A 15226-nucleotide genomic window follows, 5' to 3' on the forward strand; every position below is an offset into this window, starting at 1 on the left:
CGACTTCTAACAAATTGTTCCTCAGTTATTGTATCTCCAACAACGCTTGTGCGCTAAAGTATAGCACGGAACAACAGAGGATGTTTTCAAGATAATGAAGATCCCCAAGAGCCCCTCCCAGCCTCCCAGCTCCTCCATTGACGGAGCACCACATTGAAATGCCTCCAAGTGAAAAGTAAACACGAAGCTACTTTGCCATTACTAGAACCGCGCCGGAGCTTGTTTCGGTTGCGTACACAAAAATTAACGCGAGTTCAGTGATATTGGAAATTAAACTCTGCCAGATAGGTGCCAGAAACAGCGGTTTTATTGTTCTTAGACGTATAATTATATTTTATCCCTTTTTACACTCGGCGCTATGTAACGACATCGGCATCATTATTTCCTTCTTTCCTCCATGGCGGTTGGTGGTAAGTAAACAAAAGTGTTCGGCACCACGAACTTTGTGTTTCCTAGTGATGCCAAAGTAGTTTCAAGTGTTACTTCGGAGCATACTGCGTAAGTGCTGCTGAAGAACATATGACGAGGGTCCCGAAAGGTGGCCATGTACAGTGTGCCGTTGTCACGTTCGCAGCTTTCCGCGAGTCTTCAGTTGCATAGTGACGTCCAGAACACACATTAATCTAGAGGTCATATTGCTCTAGGGTTGGCATCTACGTAGCCTTAGTTTAGTCCGTGTGAAACGTTAGAGGGAGCCAGTCTGTGTGGCTGGTCTTCCGAGGCCCACTTGCTCGTAGCAACACCCTCGTTTTCCATATTTTTTTCTCGCTCGTGAAGACCAGTTTTTTTTTTTATTGGGTGTTAGCGCCGCGACGCAACTGTGGCTATGAGCGACGTACAGATGTGGACAGACGGAGAGAGGATAGCAGGAAGGAGTGGGGGACAGTGGGGTTAGTATGCGTCCTGGGCCGACTTCAGGGGGAACTGTGCCGACATTCGTCTGGAAAGTCTTCGGAAAACCCAGGGAAAACCTCAGATAGCACAGCCGGCGGTAGGATTCGAACCCACCACCTCCCAGTCTTCAGCACGACCTTGGTTACCACCAACGAGCGGACGCCTTAGCCCACTCGGCCATGCCGCTGGTCGTGAAGACCTGTACACGATTTCTTCGTTTTTTTTTTAATTGCGCTTTTCTTCGAATGCCGTCCATGTCAGCGGTTAGGGATGTAAAACAGTTTGTCGAAGGTAAGAAAAAAAGAAAAACTGTCAAAAGACGCTGATCCGTCCTCAAGTCACCAGGCAACATGGGTACAATTTGTCTGCCTGTTGGAGGCTAATGGTCCACAGTGGGATTCCAAGTCCCCTGCTGACCGGAGAAGATGCACGTTTTGATGACATAGGCTACAATGTCTACACCGTTATGTGTTCCTAATCTGAACCCGCCCCAAGACCGCCGCTGTGCCGATGAGAGCCGACAAGCTCAAAGCCGCCGTCTCCCATCAGATCGGCGTTCCAATGACCGCCGTGGAGGGAGACAAAGTACTTCATGCCTGCACTTTGTCTAGCTGGGTGGGGGCAGTACTATTTTTGAAGCATGATACAGGCAAGCTTGTCTGTCCTGTAGGTGGCCATACAAAGACCACCTGAATCAAGTGTGCCGAAACATGCAACATTGTCATTGGTAATGTGTAGAGAAGTGTTAGGATATACGTTGCGGCGCATTCTAAAAATATGTATTTTGCTCAAACATCCTGGCTGTAGTCATCAGCCTTTATAACTTCCAAACGGCACGTGTTCAAACTGGGAAGTATTATTCTAATACAAATGTCGTATTTCTTTCTCGATGAGAAACAGCGTCTACGCAAGGTTTCGTCAAGAACCTCCCACTGGCACCTCTTCGGTCTCAACTTGAAACCCATTCAGACGTAGCTGACCTTCTGAGAAACAGTGAGTCGGTGTTTCCATCAATACCCCATTAAAGGTTTTCATGTTCTGCGAGTGTACGAAAACAGTCCCTGTATGCGTTTCACCTCCTGACCCAATTTTCTCTCGTAACTTATGTGGGACCAGGACAGCGCTGAGGAAAAAGCAAGAGATACTTGTGTCTGCGAGTCATCACGTGCAAGGCCCTTTGGGATCGCAACTGCAAGAAATGCAGCTCTCTCCAAAGATCAGTGGTCAGCCCGTGAGAGTGAAATCAGAACCACCTGATGTTGCATGCCTGCCAAAACAGGGCCAGGTACATCAACAACACAGTGGCGAGCATCCTTCAGGAGGTGATGCTTATGGTAAAATCCTTGTATAAACTGTACACTCATGTGATGAGTGTTCTATAGATATAGGTATGACCTTTTTGGGTTAAATGCCTGAAACGAATTCAGGACGGAAAAAAATCGTCCGCTGTCATTGTTCCCACTGGTCCTTGAAACACTCGAATACCCTAGAATTTCAAAATGGGATTTTCCACGGTCCTTGACAACCCTCGATTTTGCGTATTTTTTTTCTCATTGTCACATAGCTGATAGTGCAAATTCCACTTATCCTGAACTATCCATGGTCTTGAACTATAGTTTCAAAACCAAGGGGTTAGTACTCCTTGCAATAGGAATCTAACCTAACAATTTGAACCAAATTAATTTGTGCAACGCTACTAGTTAGAAGAAAAACACGCTGAGAACGGAGCTGTTTTCTTTCTAGTTTTTTTTTTACCTCGATACGCAGGCCTCAGAACAAGCCCTTCTTCTTTTTTTTTTTCTTTTTTTTTTTTTTTTTTTCTTTTTTTTTTTTTTTTACAGAAATATTTAGTCCTCCACAGAGACCCGAGACCAAACAAAATACAGTCGAGCCCGTTTATTACGATCTTCGATAGAACGATAACTCGGATATTGCGATCGAGCTGTTGGTTCCCGTTAGCTCTCCCATTGAACTACATGTAAACGAAACATCGATATAACGATCGCCGCGAAAGCGCTTGCTTATAGCGATCGGAATTCTCCCGGCGTCCGGTAAAACACGTTAAAATTAGACAGCAAGACTGCACCATTTCACTGAAAACAAATTACATCGGCATTTTCGAGAGCCTTCGCCTCTGTGCCCGCTAAAGTGGGAACGCAGTGCATTTATCCATGCATGACTTCCGGAGATTAGATGCGTGTGTTGCAAGGCACGCGACTTCAAAAGGGCGGAAGGAGCTCGCGAGAAGTAGAGGACGTATTAGTAAAAATTCGGCTTTAGCCCCTCCTGCTTGATTGTTGCGAAGAAGAGCCCACATAAGGTGCTGGGAGAGGAGGAAATGATGTTTTAATTTTTTCCCCCCCACTTTGACCTCGATGCTGATGACAACTGTCTTATCGCAAAGAAGGTGAAACAAATGAAGCTGGGGACACTTCCCACTCTAGACGCGCCTTTCCAGCAGGTGGGGCTAAAGCGTAATTCTTACTTTTTTTTTTAAAGTGTTTCTGTCGAGATACTGCGCATAGTTTATGTTGGGTCTGCGGTTCTCCGTGGAGGACTCGGTATTTCCGTAAAAAAAAAAGTCTGAGGTTCGCTTAGTAATTTTCAAAATTCAATTGAAAAAATAAATGTCCCGCAATTAAAAATTGTCCAAAGCCTTCCTCAATGGCGGCAAAAGTTCCCAGAAGGTAATTGCTGAAAGTCCCGCAGTCCTCCATCCAGTATGTTGCCAGTTATAATTTTTTATCACTTTAGGTGAAACACCCAGTATTATGTCCTTCTATTGTGCTCCACTATGTCCAGCTGTACATGTAGACGTCATACATCATTGTCTTTTGCGATAACACCATCAGGCGTGCAAAACAGCCATGACTGGTGCGCTGATATTACACACGTGCCACATCTCTGTGCTCTACAGTCGTAGTCGTTCTCAAACTGGATGATGGCACACTGCTCCACCTACCCCCCATAGCTTATTGCTTTTGTGTTCTGAATATCGAGGTGCTTACGGTAAACGTGATGCAGCAGGCCCCATACAGGCAACACCGCAAAGTGTGCTACGAGCCCCGGGAAAAGTGCCCACTCCACCCACTAGGGGATTCGCTTTTGGCGCCCCCTGTAGGCGCAGTACGAGGCGTATGCCCCTTCACCTTTCCGAGACGCAAATACTTTCATCCAACAACTCTTTCCCACGCTTCAACCCATGCAGCATTGGCTGTGGCGACGTCCCAACTTTTCGTTGGTGGCGACTGCACACACCTCTGGGTGCAATATAGTTAAACTAGGTTCAGATAAGGAACGGAGATGGTCATCACTCGAAGCCTCGCAATGTTGCTTACTTTCTTGTTTTACTTCAGGAGTGACGGCTGACATGCATCACATCAAAGGAGAACCTCGAGAGGAATCTTCAAATGAAGATCCAATTATGGAAGTCAAGACAGAGCCTTACAACATTGCAATCTCAACAGAACAGGACCAGGTGGGACACAGCTGTCAATCAACATCAGAAGGTAAATACAAAATGGTCGAGGAGGCTTAGTCAATGCCAAACTTAATAGCGTGACAAAAAGAGGGATACAACAGAAATGCATTTTAGTTTCCTGACAGACAGGTATCAGCTTTCATGCACACGTTCTGTTCAACGGAAGAGTCTCAAAGTTACGGAAAATAGACGCGGAGATTCTTTACCAAACTTTGCGTCACTGTTGCATCTCAATACAGTCGAACCTCGTTAATTCGAAATCTCTTAATTCGAAATTCCGGATAATTCAAACTTATACACAGGTCCCGTCCAACACCTATGTATTTCAATGGCAAAAAGTCCCGACAATTTGAACTGGTGAACGGACACAACGGCTAATTCGAACCGATATTTTCCCACGTGGCCGGCCCCATCTCCAACTCCCACTACCTCCTAAATGCTGACCCTGACCCGCAAGCGCTGCCCATGATGCATCAACCCTTCTCCACGTGTTCCAGAGGCATTGACCTCCTTACGGCAGCCGAACTGAAAGGCAGGGGACGTGCAATCAACATAATCTCCTTGGGCTCCCTCCTTCCCTCTTTCTTTGTTCTCTCCTCCTCCCCTTGCCACCACCGTCAACCCCGTGGATTCTGCCCACAGTGTGCGCCAGCGGCAGTCGCTTCCTTTCCTGTATGACATTGTGAACGTGAATATTTTTTTGCCATCGCATCTTTCCGTCACCGTCTCTGGCATCATGGCGAAAAGGGGGAAGTACTCATCGGCAAAAGACCTGGAGACCAAGGTACAAATTCTGCGAGATGTGGAATGCGGCGTGATATCTAAGACTGAAATCGCGAAGAAGTTCGACATCAAGAAAAGTACCGTATTTGTCCGCATATAATGCGAACCCGCGTATAATGCGAAGTCGCTTTTCAGTGATCACCCATAAGAAAAACACGATTGAGTGACAAATTTATTGAACACGAATTTATCCGCCCACAAGCGAACAGTGATGCCCGCTGCTGACGCCAAAGGCGAATGTTCGACTCGTTCACGTCGTACTTCCTCGACAGCGTCAATAGCGTCGTTCAACCAACGCACATGTCGGGAGAGCTAACACAACGCAGCACACGTGGAACGGAGTGACTCACGTTCCTTTGGTGCCTTCTCTCAGGCGTTTCGTTGTCACGTGACGCACTGCTTGCGCTGCCGTAGACCAATCACCGCGGGGCAGGGAAGAGCAGATAGGAGAAGAAGGAGCAGGGGAGTAGGTTCATGGTTACGGTGTTTATTTCGTATGAGATAACAGTCCTCATACGAAACAAACATCGTAGCCATGAACCTTCCCTCCTATTCCGGGGTTCCGTGTTTTTGGCGTTTATCGCTGTGCAGATACGATGCCCTCGTGTCTGCGTAGCGATAAACTCCGGAAACACGGAACCCTAGAATCACAAAGGTCTGCGATGGCCGTGGGGCTACGGCCCCAAAGTGCCGCGTATAATGCGAGCCCGCGTATAATGCGAATGCGTTTTTAGCAACTAAATTTAGAGGTAGAAAACCTCGCATTATATGCGGACAAATACGGTACGTTGTCCACGTATATCAAGAACAAAGACACTATCTTTGCTGCATATGAAAAGGAAAACATGGAGCCATCCAGAAAGACAACCGCCTGCTTGGTGAAGCTTGTTTCAACGTGCCGGAGGGAGTTACCTTCAAAAGTTATGTCAACGCGGACGAAGGCGAGGACACATACGGACCGTTGACTGACGCTGAAATCATCGAGTCTGTGCGCTCCGACCGGACTGAGCCTGAAGACCCTGCTACGCACAGTGATGATGAATTGGGTGAACAAACCAGTGAGCGGGTGCCAATACCAAGTGCATCGGAAGTAGCATTGGCACTAGATGTGACACGGCGCAACTTTTGCAGCGAGGACAACGCGGACGCCGCTCTCGAACTTTTACAGAAGCTGCAAACCATGTTGACTGAATCGCGTTTCAGGAAGCGCGTGCAGACGCAGAAAACAGATTACTTCGTGATGTGAAGGTATGTTATCTCTTCTGTGAATAAATGCCGATTTTATGGCTTTGGGGATTTAATGTGAACTGTGCTGCATGATAGAATATCAAGGAACGTAAGCGAAGAGCATACTCGCAAGGCTTAGCCTCACAGGCTGCAACGTGTCTGTCGTGATTTACGCTCACCCCGCACTTACTGCCGTTATTCAGTGGGCCTCCCGCTAGTTCGAACTCCGCTTTATTCGAACAAAAGTGCGGTTCCTGTGGAGTTCGAATTAACGAGGTTCGACTGGTATAAGGAGATAGATAATGACCAAGTTGCATTTTTTGTGCTCATGGAGCTCCACTGTAATAGATGTCTTCCATATGTTTTACCTCTCTTTTTTAGTTATGCAACTGTTAGGAATTCCTCTTATTATTTAGGTATTGTGTGTAAAAAAATCTGAGCTTCGAAAACTGCCGTCGACTCTGAAGCCATTCCAGAGGTGTTCGGCTGTGTTAGTCCCCCTTCACGATTTTGTGATGTGTTTGAAAAATTCGCATTTAAAAAGGGATTTCATTTGGTGTGCTGAAAATAAATCTGGATTTAAAGTGATTTGATTTACTCGAATAAATTTAAATCCGGACTCGATTCTGATTTGATTTAAATCCGTTTTGTCTCCCGAAATCCCTCACATTATACGGAGGTGGTCATTGCGTAACTCAAAGCCTCGCAATGTAGCTTAAGTGCCAACCGCATGAGGTGTTTCTCCAGCGTTTATCGAGCATCCTACCGCGACGTTTGGCGAGCGTCAAGCCAAGGCGTCGTGGAACAATAGGCGCGCGACGCTCCCCTCAAAGTCCGAGGCGAATAGATAATTCAGGGTTGGGCGACGCAAGAGGCGGGGACGATGCACGCAAGTTGCCAATCAGGGATTAACCTTGGGATAGGTTCATCCGATCGCGCCAATTTTCAGAAGCCCCCATAGATGGCGGCACCCAGATTTGCTCAGACTGCCGTTCGTCAGAAGAACAGTTTGTTGCTGATGTTAACAACGCAATTCTTTTGCGAGTGTCCACATACAAAACACAAGGAGAAGTGTGCAACAGCTTGATGAATATGTCAACCAGAATGCTGAGTTCACACATCTAAATACACGAAGCGGGTACCTTGTGAATATGGCTTCGTGAGCGCGCATTGCTGCATAATCTTCTTCGTTACCGTGTGTTATCATTCAAGAGCACCTGTGTTTGATACTCATAATAAAATGTTTATCAAGTTACGTAGAGTTGCTTTCCGTGAGAGATTACGGAAACGTTCGCGTGAGACACCGTTTATCCGCCGTTGTAGGAACGCTGCATGCAGTGAGCTCCGAGCGTTTTTTTGCCAGCGTCGTTTTGTCACTGAGAAAAGCGCGACGCCCTGCCACTCGCAAAACGTCTAATGCGGTTGGCGCTTTACTTCAGTTTTTTGCTTCAAAAATGTTTTACTTCAGGCATCACAGCTGGGATGTGTGACATTAAAGAAGAACCAAAAGAGGAATCTTCGAGTGAACATCCAATCATAGAAGTCAAGACAGAGCCTTATAACATTGCAGTCTTGACTGGACAGGACCAAATGGAAGACAACTGTCAATCAACATCAGAAGGCAAGTACAAAATGGTTGAGGAGATTTAGTCATTAGGCGCATTATGGCCATAGTTGTCGATGCGCCATAAAAATCCTAATCATCATCTTCATCAGATTTAGTCAGCGCCAAAATCAGTGGCATGATATGGACAAAAAGATGATATGGATGCAACAGAAATACACTTCAGTTTTCTGACAGACAGACACGTATCAGCATTACAAAGCACACGCTCTGTTCTATGGAAAGTTCTCAAAGTTGCGGAAAATAGACGTGGAGATTCTTTCTCAAATATCACATGATGCTTATTCTCGAATGTCGGTAAATCTTCATCGAGTACAAATGTCATTGCCGTACTTGCCATTGTGGAGCATGGAAAAAGAAAAATATTTGCGCAAAGCGTACATTCCGATGTGGCGAGAACTGGATGTTCGTAAGTTACGGATGGAAATGTCATTTTTCTTTTCGGACGCAGCAGTCATCATCGCAAATTTCTCATCAGTCGAAAAAAGGCTTCATTTTTTGGGCCACAGTAAGCACAAAACACCACGGGAAAACAAAATTGAGAACGAATGTAATTAAGGAGCAAATGCATGCCCGATCCAGCAATTCCATCATTTCACGCGACAGCACCAATAACCGATAACAACGTGAACATTATGGCGACGTGACTTCTCCCTCCCTCCCCTGGTGAGCAGGATTCCTCCCCTCTCACCCTCACATGGGAACTGCACATGGGATGCCGTAAAGAGATGCCAGCTGCCTGCGGGCTTCGTTAAATGGGACATGTCGAACGAACGCATTTCATTAAACCAGTTGCAGATATGTATCGCCGTTCATGCGGAATTGTATGTGCAACGGAAATAATACGGTAAAACGGAGGATTTCGTGAGACCTACGTTTGCATGAACAGGCACATATACAGATCCCGACAAAAGTTTACGGAACACCAGAACGACGTATTTCTTGATCTCAGCAACACCCTAGTGGCGAACGGGAGCAGACACACTTACTGAGAGGTGTATAGGGTATACCCAGTCACCTGTTTGTAAGTCTATCTGCTCCTGTTTGCGGCAAGCGTGTCGCTCAGGTGACTATATACATGGGGCCTGACTTTTTCGGGTTTTATTTTTGGCCAAATTCGGGGGGAGTAAATATCGGGTGATATTTTTCATTTGAAAATTCGGGGGTATTCGGGTTAAATCCCGCTACGGCATATTCTGTCGCCAGGAATTCTGGTGATTTTTTTTTTGTTTAATAAAAATTTGTCTTAAAATCGAACTAATGTTTAGCAATGTTATCAAACTTTATTTTAATGCACGCTTATGAGTGTGCCACGCGACCCGGATGTTTCCGAGTAGATTCGGGTTAAACCCAAGTTTTACAGGTTTCGTTTGTGGGGGTAAATATCGGGCGGATACGGGTTTAACCCTAAAAAGTCAGGCCCTATATATACACCAATCCAGTGTTCCGTAAACTTTTGAACGGGACATACACACGACCTACTAGATTATAACGACCGTGTCGTGGGCACCAGTGCCGTGTATGCCAAAGGGAGTCTGGCCATTAGGAGGAGCCTAAAAAAGAGGCTCGACCTGTCAATCAAACTTAGGCGCATTTCATTGGTTACTGTTTTCCATGGGGGCGGCCATGGCACCAAATTTTCTCCAAGATGGAGGATGGTGCTTGGAACGGCGAAGCGGAGATTTCGTGACAAAAAATTTTCACGGACTACTTTAATTTCATACTGTGAGTATATATCCTCATGTACGCATGTGCAAAATCAGCTTCAACTTTCGCTCCGCCATCATTATTTACGTGAAAATGGGATGTTTCGTCGCTAACGTTAGGCCTAGTTTAGATCGTGATACCAGGAAAATAGCAAGAAGGACGACCCTTATACGTAGGATTTTGCATTATATAATTGCATTTTATTTATACATACATCTTTGCTCCTTTTTGATTCAATGTACTTACATTACATGATATAAAACTTCATACTGGCTGTCGTCTGCTACGAAGACGCCATTCTGGCCAATCACTTCTACCAGCAACCATTTCTGCAATTCTGAGCCTTCCCAACATGCCTCGTTGATAAAAGTGGGCGCAAAATCCGTCGTTTTGGTCTGTCATCAGTGATATTTGTTTCAATCCAAATCCATCAATTTTCTCCAAAATGGTAGCGCCCAGTAAATAAGGGTGAGGTATAAGTACTGGATGGATGTTACAATAGACAACTGTATTTCGACCTGTGATTGGCTAGATACCTCAAAAAGTGGGTGGAGCCTCAGGTATAGGCAGGTCCCATTAATGGCCAGACTCCCTTTGACATACACGGCACTGGTAGGCACCCCTTCCCAGCGCCGCATTTTTGGAAGCTAGCGGTGGGGCTTCTCATCGTCCCAGTTATTGCTTCCTCAACTTCTACAATACTTTGCACTTCAGCTTACCTTAGTATTTCTGTACAAAAATAACAAAGACGGTTAAGAGCATCAGCTGTTTACTATATACATTAAAAACAAGACTTTCGTGCAGTAGGCTGCACTTCTTCAGGTTCTTCTTCAACCTGAAGAAGTGCAGCCTACTGCACGAAAGTCTTGTTTTTAATGTATATAGTAAACAGCTGATGCTCTTAACCGTCTTTGTTATTTTTGATTCTGCATCGCCGGAAACTTGCACATTGTTTTTCTTCACGTTCTACGATATTTCTGTACAAGCGGTGGACGTTCCACAGATGTTTCATTCTGAGGTGGATTATCATCATCATTCTACGCATTTTCATAGGAGCTGTCGCTGTCGGCTGCTATGGTAGTCGTACATACGCTTCTGCGCATTCAGAATTCAAATTTCCGTTGTCCAGTCGTGGCGTGCCGATGAATAGCGCCCCTAGTGGATCGTGCAGACGGACTCCTGGTAGGGGTTGCTGATTATGACGTGGTCGTTATAATCAAGTAGGTTGTGAGCGTGGTCAGGAAGACGCAGAACAGCAGAAGTGATTGGCTGGCAGAATCGATTGCTTGAACGGACTGCCGGTGTTATGTGTATTTTAACAACAAAACATAGCAAGGTTGAATGAAGAACGTACAAAGATGTGTATACAGGGTGTCCGGTGAGAAAGTGTCATTAAATTTCTAAACATAGGTTTAACTTCAGAAAATGATGAAACTACTGGAATACACACACACAGACTTTTGCCACAGATTCAGGCCGTTTGCATTCGCGTCACGCTTTAATTAAGCTAATTTTGCTGATTGAACTCGAAAATTAGCCAGGCAAACGAACGTTTTTCTTGATTAATTCGGTAGCCAATGGCCATAGCACACTATTCCAACCGAAATCACAGGTTTTTTCAGAAGATTTGTACGAAAATTTGACAGCCGCAAAACCGTCCCCATGCGAGGTGCACTTGCTGATATTGACATTTGCGGAACTTTTCGCTCCATCCAAATACCCTCCCTCCTATGCGAACAAGAACATAATCACGCCTTCCGCCTTTATCAACGTGCATACTGTCAGTCCCCAGCCACTGATAACGTCGGTTACCGTGGTAATGCCCTCGATCGGGTGTGGCTGTTTCCACTTTGTCTCGATAAAGGCAGAGCCAGAATTTACGCAAACGCAAATTTCATGAAACACGCCTTGTCAAGTGACGGTTTTGCGGCTGCCAAATTTTTTTACACATCTTCCGAAAAAACCTGTGATTTCGGTTGGAATAGTGTGCTATGGCCATTGGCTTCTGAATTCATCAAGAAAAACGTTCCTTTGCTTGGCTAATTTTGCGTTTTGAGTTCAATTAGCAAAATTAGTTTAATTAATGTGTGACGTGAATGCAAACGGCCTGAATCTGTGGCAAAAGTCCTTGTGTGTATATTCCAAGTAGTTTCATAATTTTCTGAAGTTAAACCTATTTTTAGAAATTTAATGACACTTTCTCACCGGACACCCTGTATGAGTAAAAGTATGTCATAAAATGCAAATTTTTGGTCATCCGCTGCGTTTTTCTCGCTAAATATTTGCAATCGCTATCGTTACTAGGCCTAACAAGGACGACAGAACGTATTATTTTCAGGTAGACACCGACACTGGAGTGCAATTTAAAGGTGATTTGCACAATAGTTGCCAATGAATGTACAACCACAGAATGAAATTGAAGTAATTTGTGAAAAAAATTTGTCGTGAAATCCGCGCTTCCCTGTTCCAAGCCATACCGTCATTTTCGGGAAAATTTTGATGTCATGCTGGCCCGCAGAGGAAAGAGCAGCCAATGAAAAACGCTCATTGAGATTGATAGGTGGAGCCTCTTTCATAGGCTCCTCCTAATGGCCAGACTCCCTTTGGCATACACGGCACTGTTCCGAGCCACAGCTATCACACCCGTAGATCGTCCGCTATAAAATGAGCATTGTGGCGTTCTGACTGCCATGGACGCACATTTACGTACCATTTGCACAGCTTTTGCCTGATCTCGTGTGCCTGAAGTGGACATTGGTGAGCGAGGATCGAATTGCAGGGGAAAGCGTTATGAAGCATTCTGTAAATTACACTGCATCTGTAAATTATATTATATAAATAATATAAAATATATATATATTCTGTAAATTATACTGCATTTGTGGATGCTGAACGAAAGAATTTCGGCTGTCATAAGCATTGCACGAGTACAGATCTGCAGGATTGGCACAGACTTCGTGTTGTTACAAAAGTCAAAGAAACAATTGTAGGCAGTGCTTTATTTGCGCACTGACTATAGTTACTCTTGCCATCAGTTGTCTAGTGTTCTCACTGTGATACTTCCCCTAAGTTTAACGTTTCGATTGTTTATTACATCATTCGAACACAGTCTGCTCTGAGGACCTTGCCTGAATGAGGCTCGTCACGAAGCACACACTGTGGTTCCCGTTTCTTTGCCGTTTTCTTTGCGTTCGCGTGAAATGCACTGTCTCTCGAATTTAGTAAGGATGAGTGTTGCCAGCATCTCAGAATGAAGGATCTCTTCAACATTGCAGAAGACTGTACACCTTCGGGAGGGCCCGTGGGAGGGCAAATCCAGCTGAAAAAAGATAACCTTTGTTATTCAAAATCTGCTGGCAAACCCACAGGTCACTCCTGGCCAGGGTGTTGAAGCAAAAGGTGTTTCATTTCAAAGAAAATTGCTCGGTTCCTGTTGTGCTCCCGAGTGAAAACAGATAACTGTTTGCTATAAACCGGCACAACACACTTCACTTTCACGTGGTGTAGGGTGAATTGATTGTAGCAAAAATAGTCCCCTATATCCTTCCCAACTAGAGATGCAAAATTTCCAGAAATTTTGGATCGCTCGAAGAAAAAAAACTGTTTCTTTTCGATTTTTTTCTGAAAAATTGCAAAGAATGGAAACAAGCATGGTTGGCTGCTGAGTCGAAGCATTGCCGGCCAAGCCACAGCATACAATGAGCTAGAAACCTTAGTAGTGTTCCCCTTCTAGGCACAAATGCAGAGCAGAGCATCCCATGAGACTGCTGTCTACTTAGCCATAGGTAATTGGAACAACCCGTCCACTCCGACGAGAACTCCAACATTATGTGAACGCGATGGCGATCGCTTGGAGCAGCCAGACTGAGCTCTAAGTTGGTGGTTGTTTGCGGATTATGTGGCCCTCCTTCGCTAAGATGTCTTGGACAGACAGAAATTTTGTGAGTTTGTATGGTAAATAGTGATGTCGGATTTTTAAACAGAGCATATCATCGTACGAAGCAATCGAGCATTGTTGTTGGTTTTCCTTGTTTCGAGAACGCGAATTTGGGTTCTGGAAAAGATGGTTGCTTAGCGGGGCGGACGCGATGGAACAGCATGTTGGTTAGTTTATTATTAAGTTACTTCAGTGTAGTAGTGTGTAAGTAGTTCGGTGTTTGCATTTCCCTGTTTAGGTTAGTCTAAGTGCGCTTTGGCAGTTTCCCGCGCACAAGTGTGCATTTTATAGCGAGATAACATTCATTTATAGTAGTTTATTTTTCAGCGGGGATTTCGATCACTTTATTTTGAGGTACGCCCAATTTTTCGATACCGGTTTCCTGGATTTTCCATCTTTCCACACTCCTTGCTGGCGTGGGATGACCCAGAACCTGTACCAGTCTGTTTTTGCAATTGTATTCGTGAACTCTTTCGTTGACTTTATTCCAGGTAGAATAGCCCTCCAAGTTAACATGCCATCGGGAACTCTGATGCACGGGACCTTTGTTTGCTCGAGGCACGGCTGTCAATCTTTGAAGCTGATAGCAAGACACGTGATACAAGTGACACAAAAATATTCGAGATATTAACGGGAGTCCTTCAGTTTCTTCTTCCGCTTCATCTGCTCCCACTTCACGAGGTGGCTCCCCTTTTACTGTCTCGAGTCGGTCGCTGGTTTCCTCAGTTTCGGTTTCGTTTTGCCACAGTATGGAAGTGACGATCGCCTCGGTGTCATTCACTTCCTCTTTACTATTCGGTGTCATCACTTTTGAGTCCTGGCATTCCACCAGGACGTGGTATATGGTCTCTGGAGCGCTGATACATAGTTCGCAGGTGGGGTCCACATTGCTGAACAGTTGGCTCCTTCTAACGTTGGTTAACAGTGAACCCGTTCGCGCCTGAAATAAGAGTCCGGTGCCCCTGTCGCCTGTGTATGCATGGGAGACCGACGGTTCGGGCCTGTGGACACTGTACAGCTTAAGGCTCTGTTTCTTTGCAACGTTCCTTCGCCAATCTTCAGTTTCTATTGCGTTGATTTCGGCTGTAGTTATTTTTGTCCATTGTTTTTCATTTGGGACAGTGGGCCTTCTAGTTCCAGGGCTGTATTTTCTATCATATTGACTCACTTTTTGGATCCACCTTGTCTTCAAACCGCAATATCTTATGTGTTAGAATACGTTTCTCGCGATAGATGTTTCTTTTAAGTGTATGAGACGTCCAAGGTAGTGAGTTTTGGATCTTGCATCTCTTACGGAGTACGTGGACCATCCCGTTTCTCCCTGGATGGCTGCATTTGCCGTGGCGAAGTTTCCGCCGAGGATCCATTTGCCCAACTCGCGTTGATGTCTGTCAAGAGTCTTCATTGTAGATGTTGATAAGGCGATTGCGTCGTTTGCGTAGGTTACGGCTGGGACAGCTGTAGTTTTCCAAAGGAGTCGGCCAACAGTATATTGGTTGTACGAGTGCCTGGCTAGGTTCCGTACGTGTCCTTTGAGGTTGGTTGATTTCTTTAGTACATTGGATTCGTGCTT

At 45.2% G+C, this 15226-nt stretch overlaps 1 protein-coding gene across 1 annotated transcript in view; it reads left to right on the top strand.

Moving 5' to 3' along the window:
• Positions 1-450: 450 nt before the first annotated feature.
• The window catches only part of LOC135371575 (zinc finger protein 271-like), a 36034-nt gene continuing 21258 nt past the window's right edge, over positions 451-15226 (top strand). Inside the window, exons 1-4 of the mRNA XM_064605566.1 lie at positions 451-1887; positions 2011-2228; positions 4251-4403; positions 7854-8006. Of these exons, the coding sequence (XP_064461636.1) occupies positions 2093-2228; positions 4251-4403; positions 7854-8006 (442 nt within the window). The 5' untranslated portion in view covers positions 451-1887; positions 2011-2092. The remainder of the gene's footprint in view (positions 1888-2010; positions 2229-4250; positions 4404-7853; positions 8007-15226) is intronic.

The sequence above is a fragment of the Ornithodoros turicata genome, unplaced genomic scaffold (genome assembly GCF_037126465.1).
Source record: "Ornithodoros turicata isolate Travis unplaced genomic scaffold, ASM3712646v1 Chromosome113, whole genome shotgun sequence".
Lineage (NCBI taxonomy): Eukaryota > Metazoa > Arthropoda > Arachnida > Ixodida > Argasidae > Ornithodoros > Ornithodoros turicata.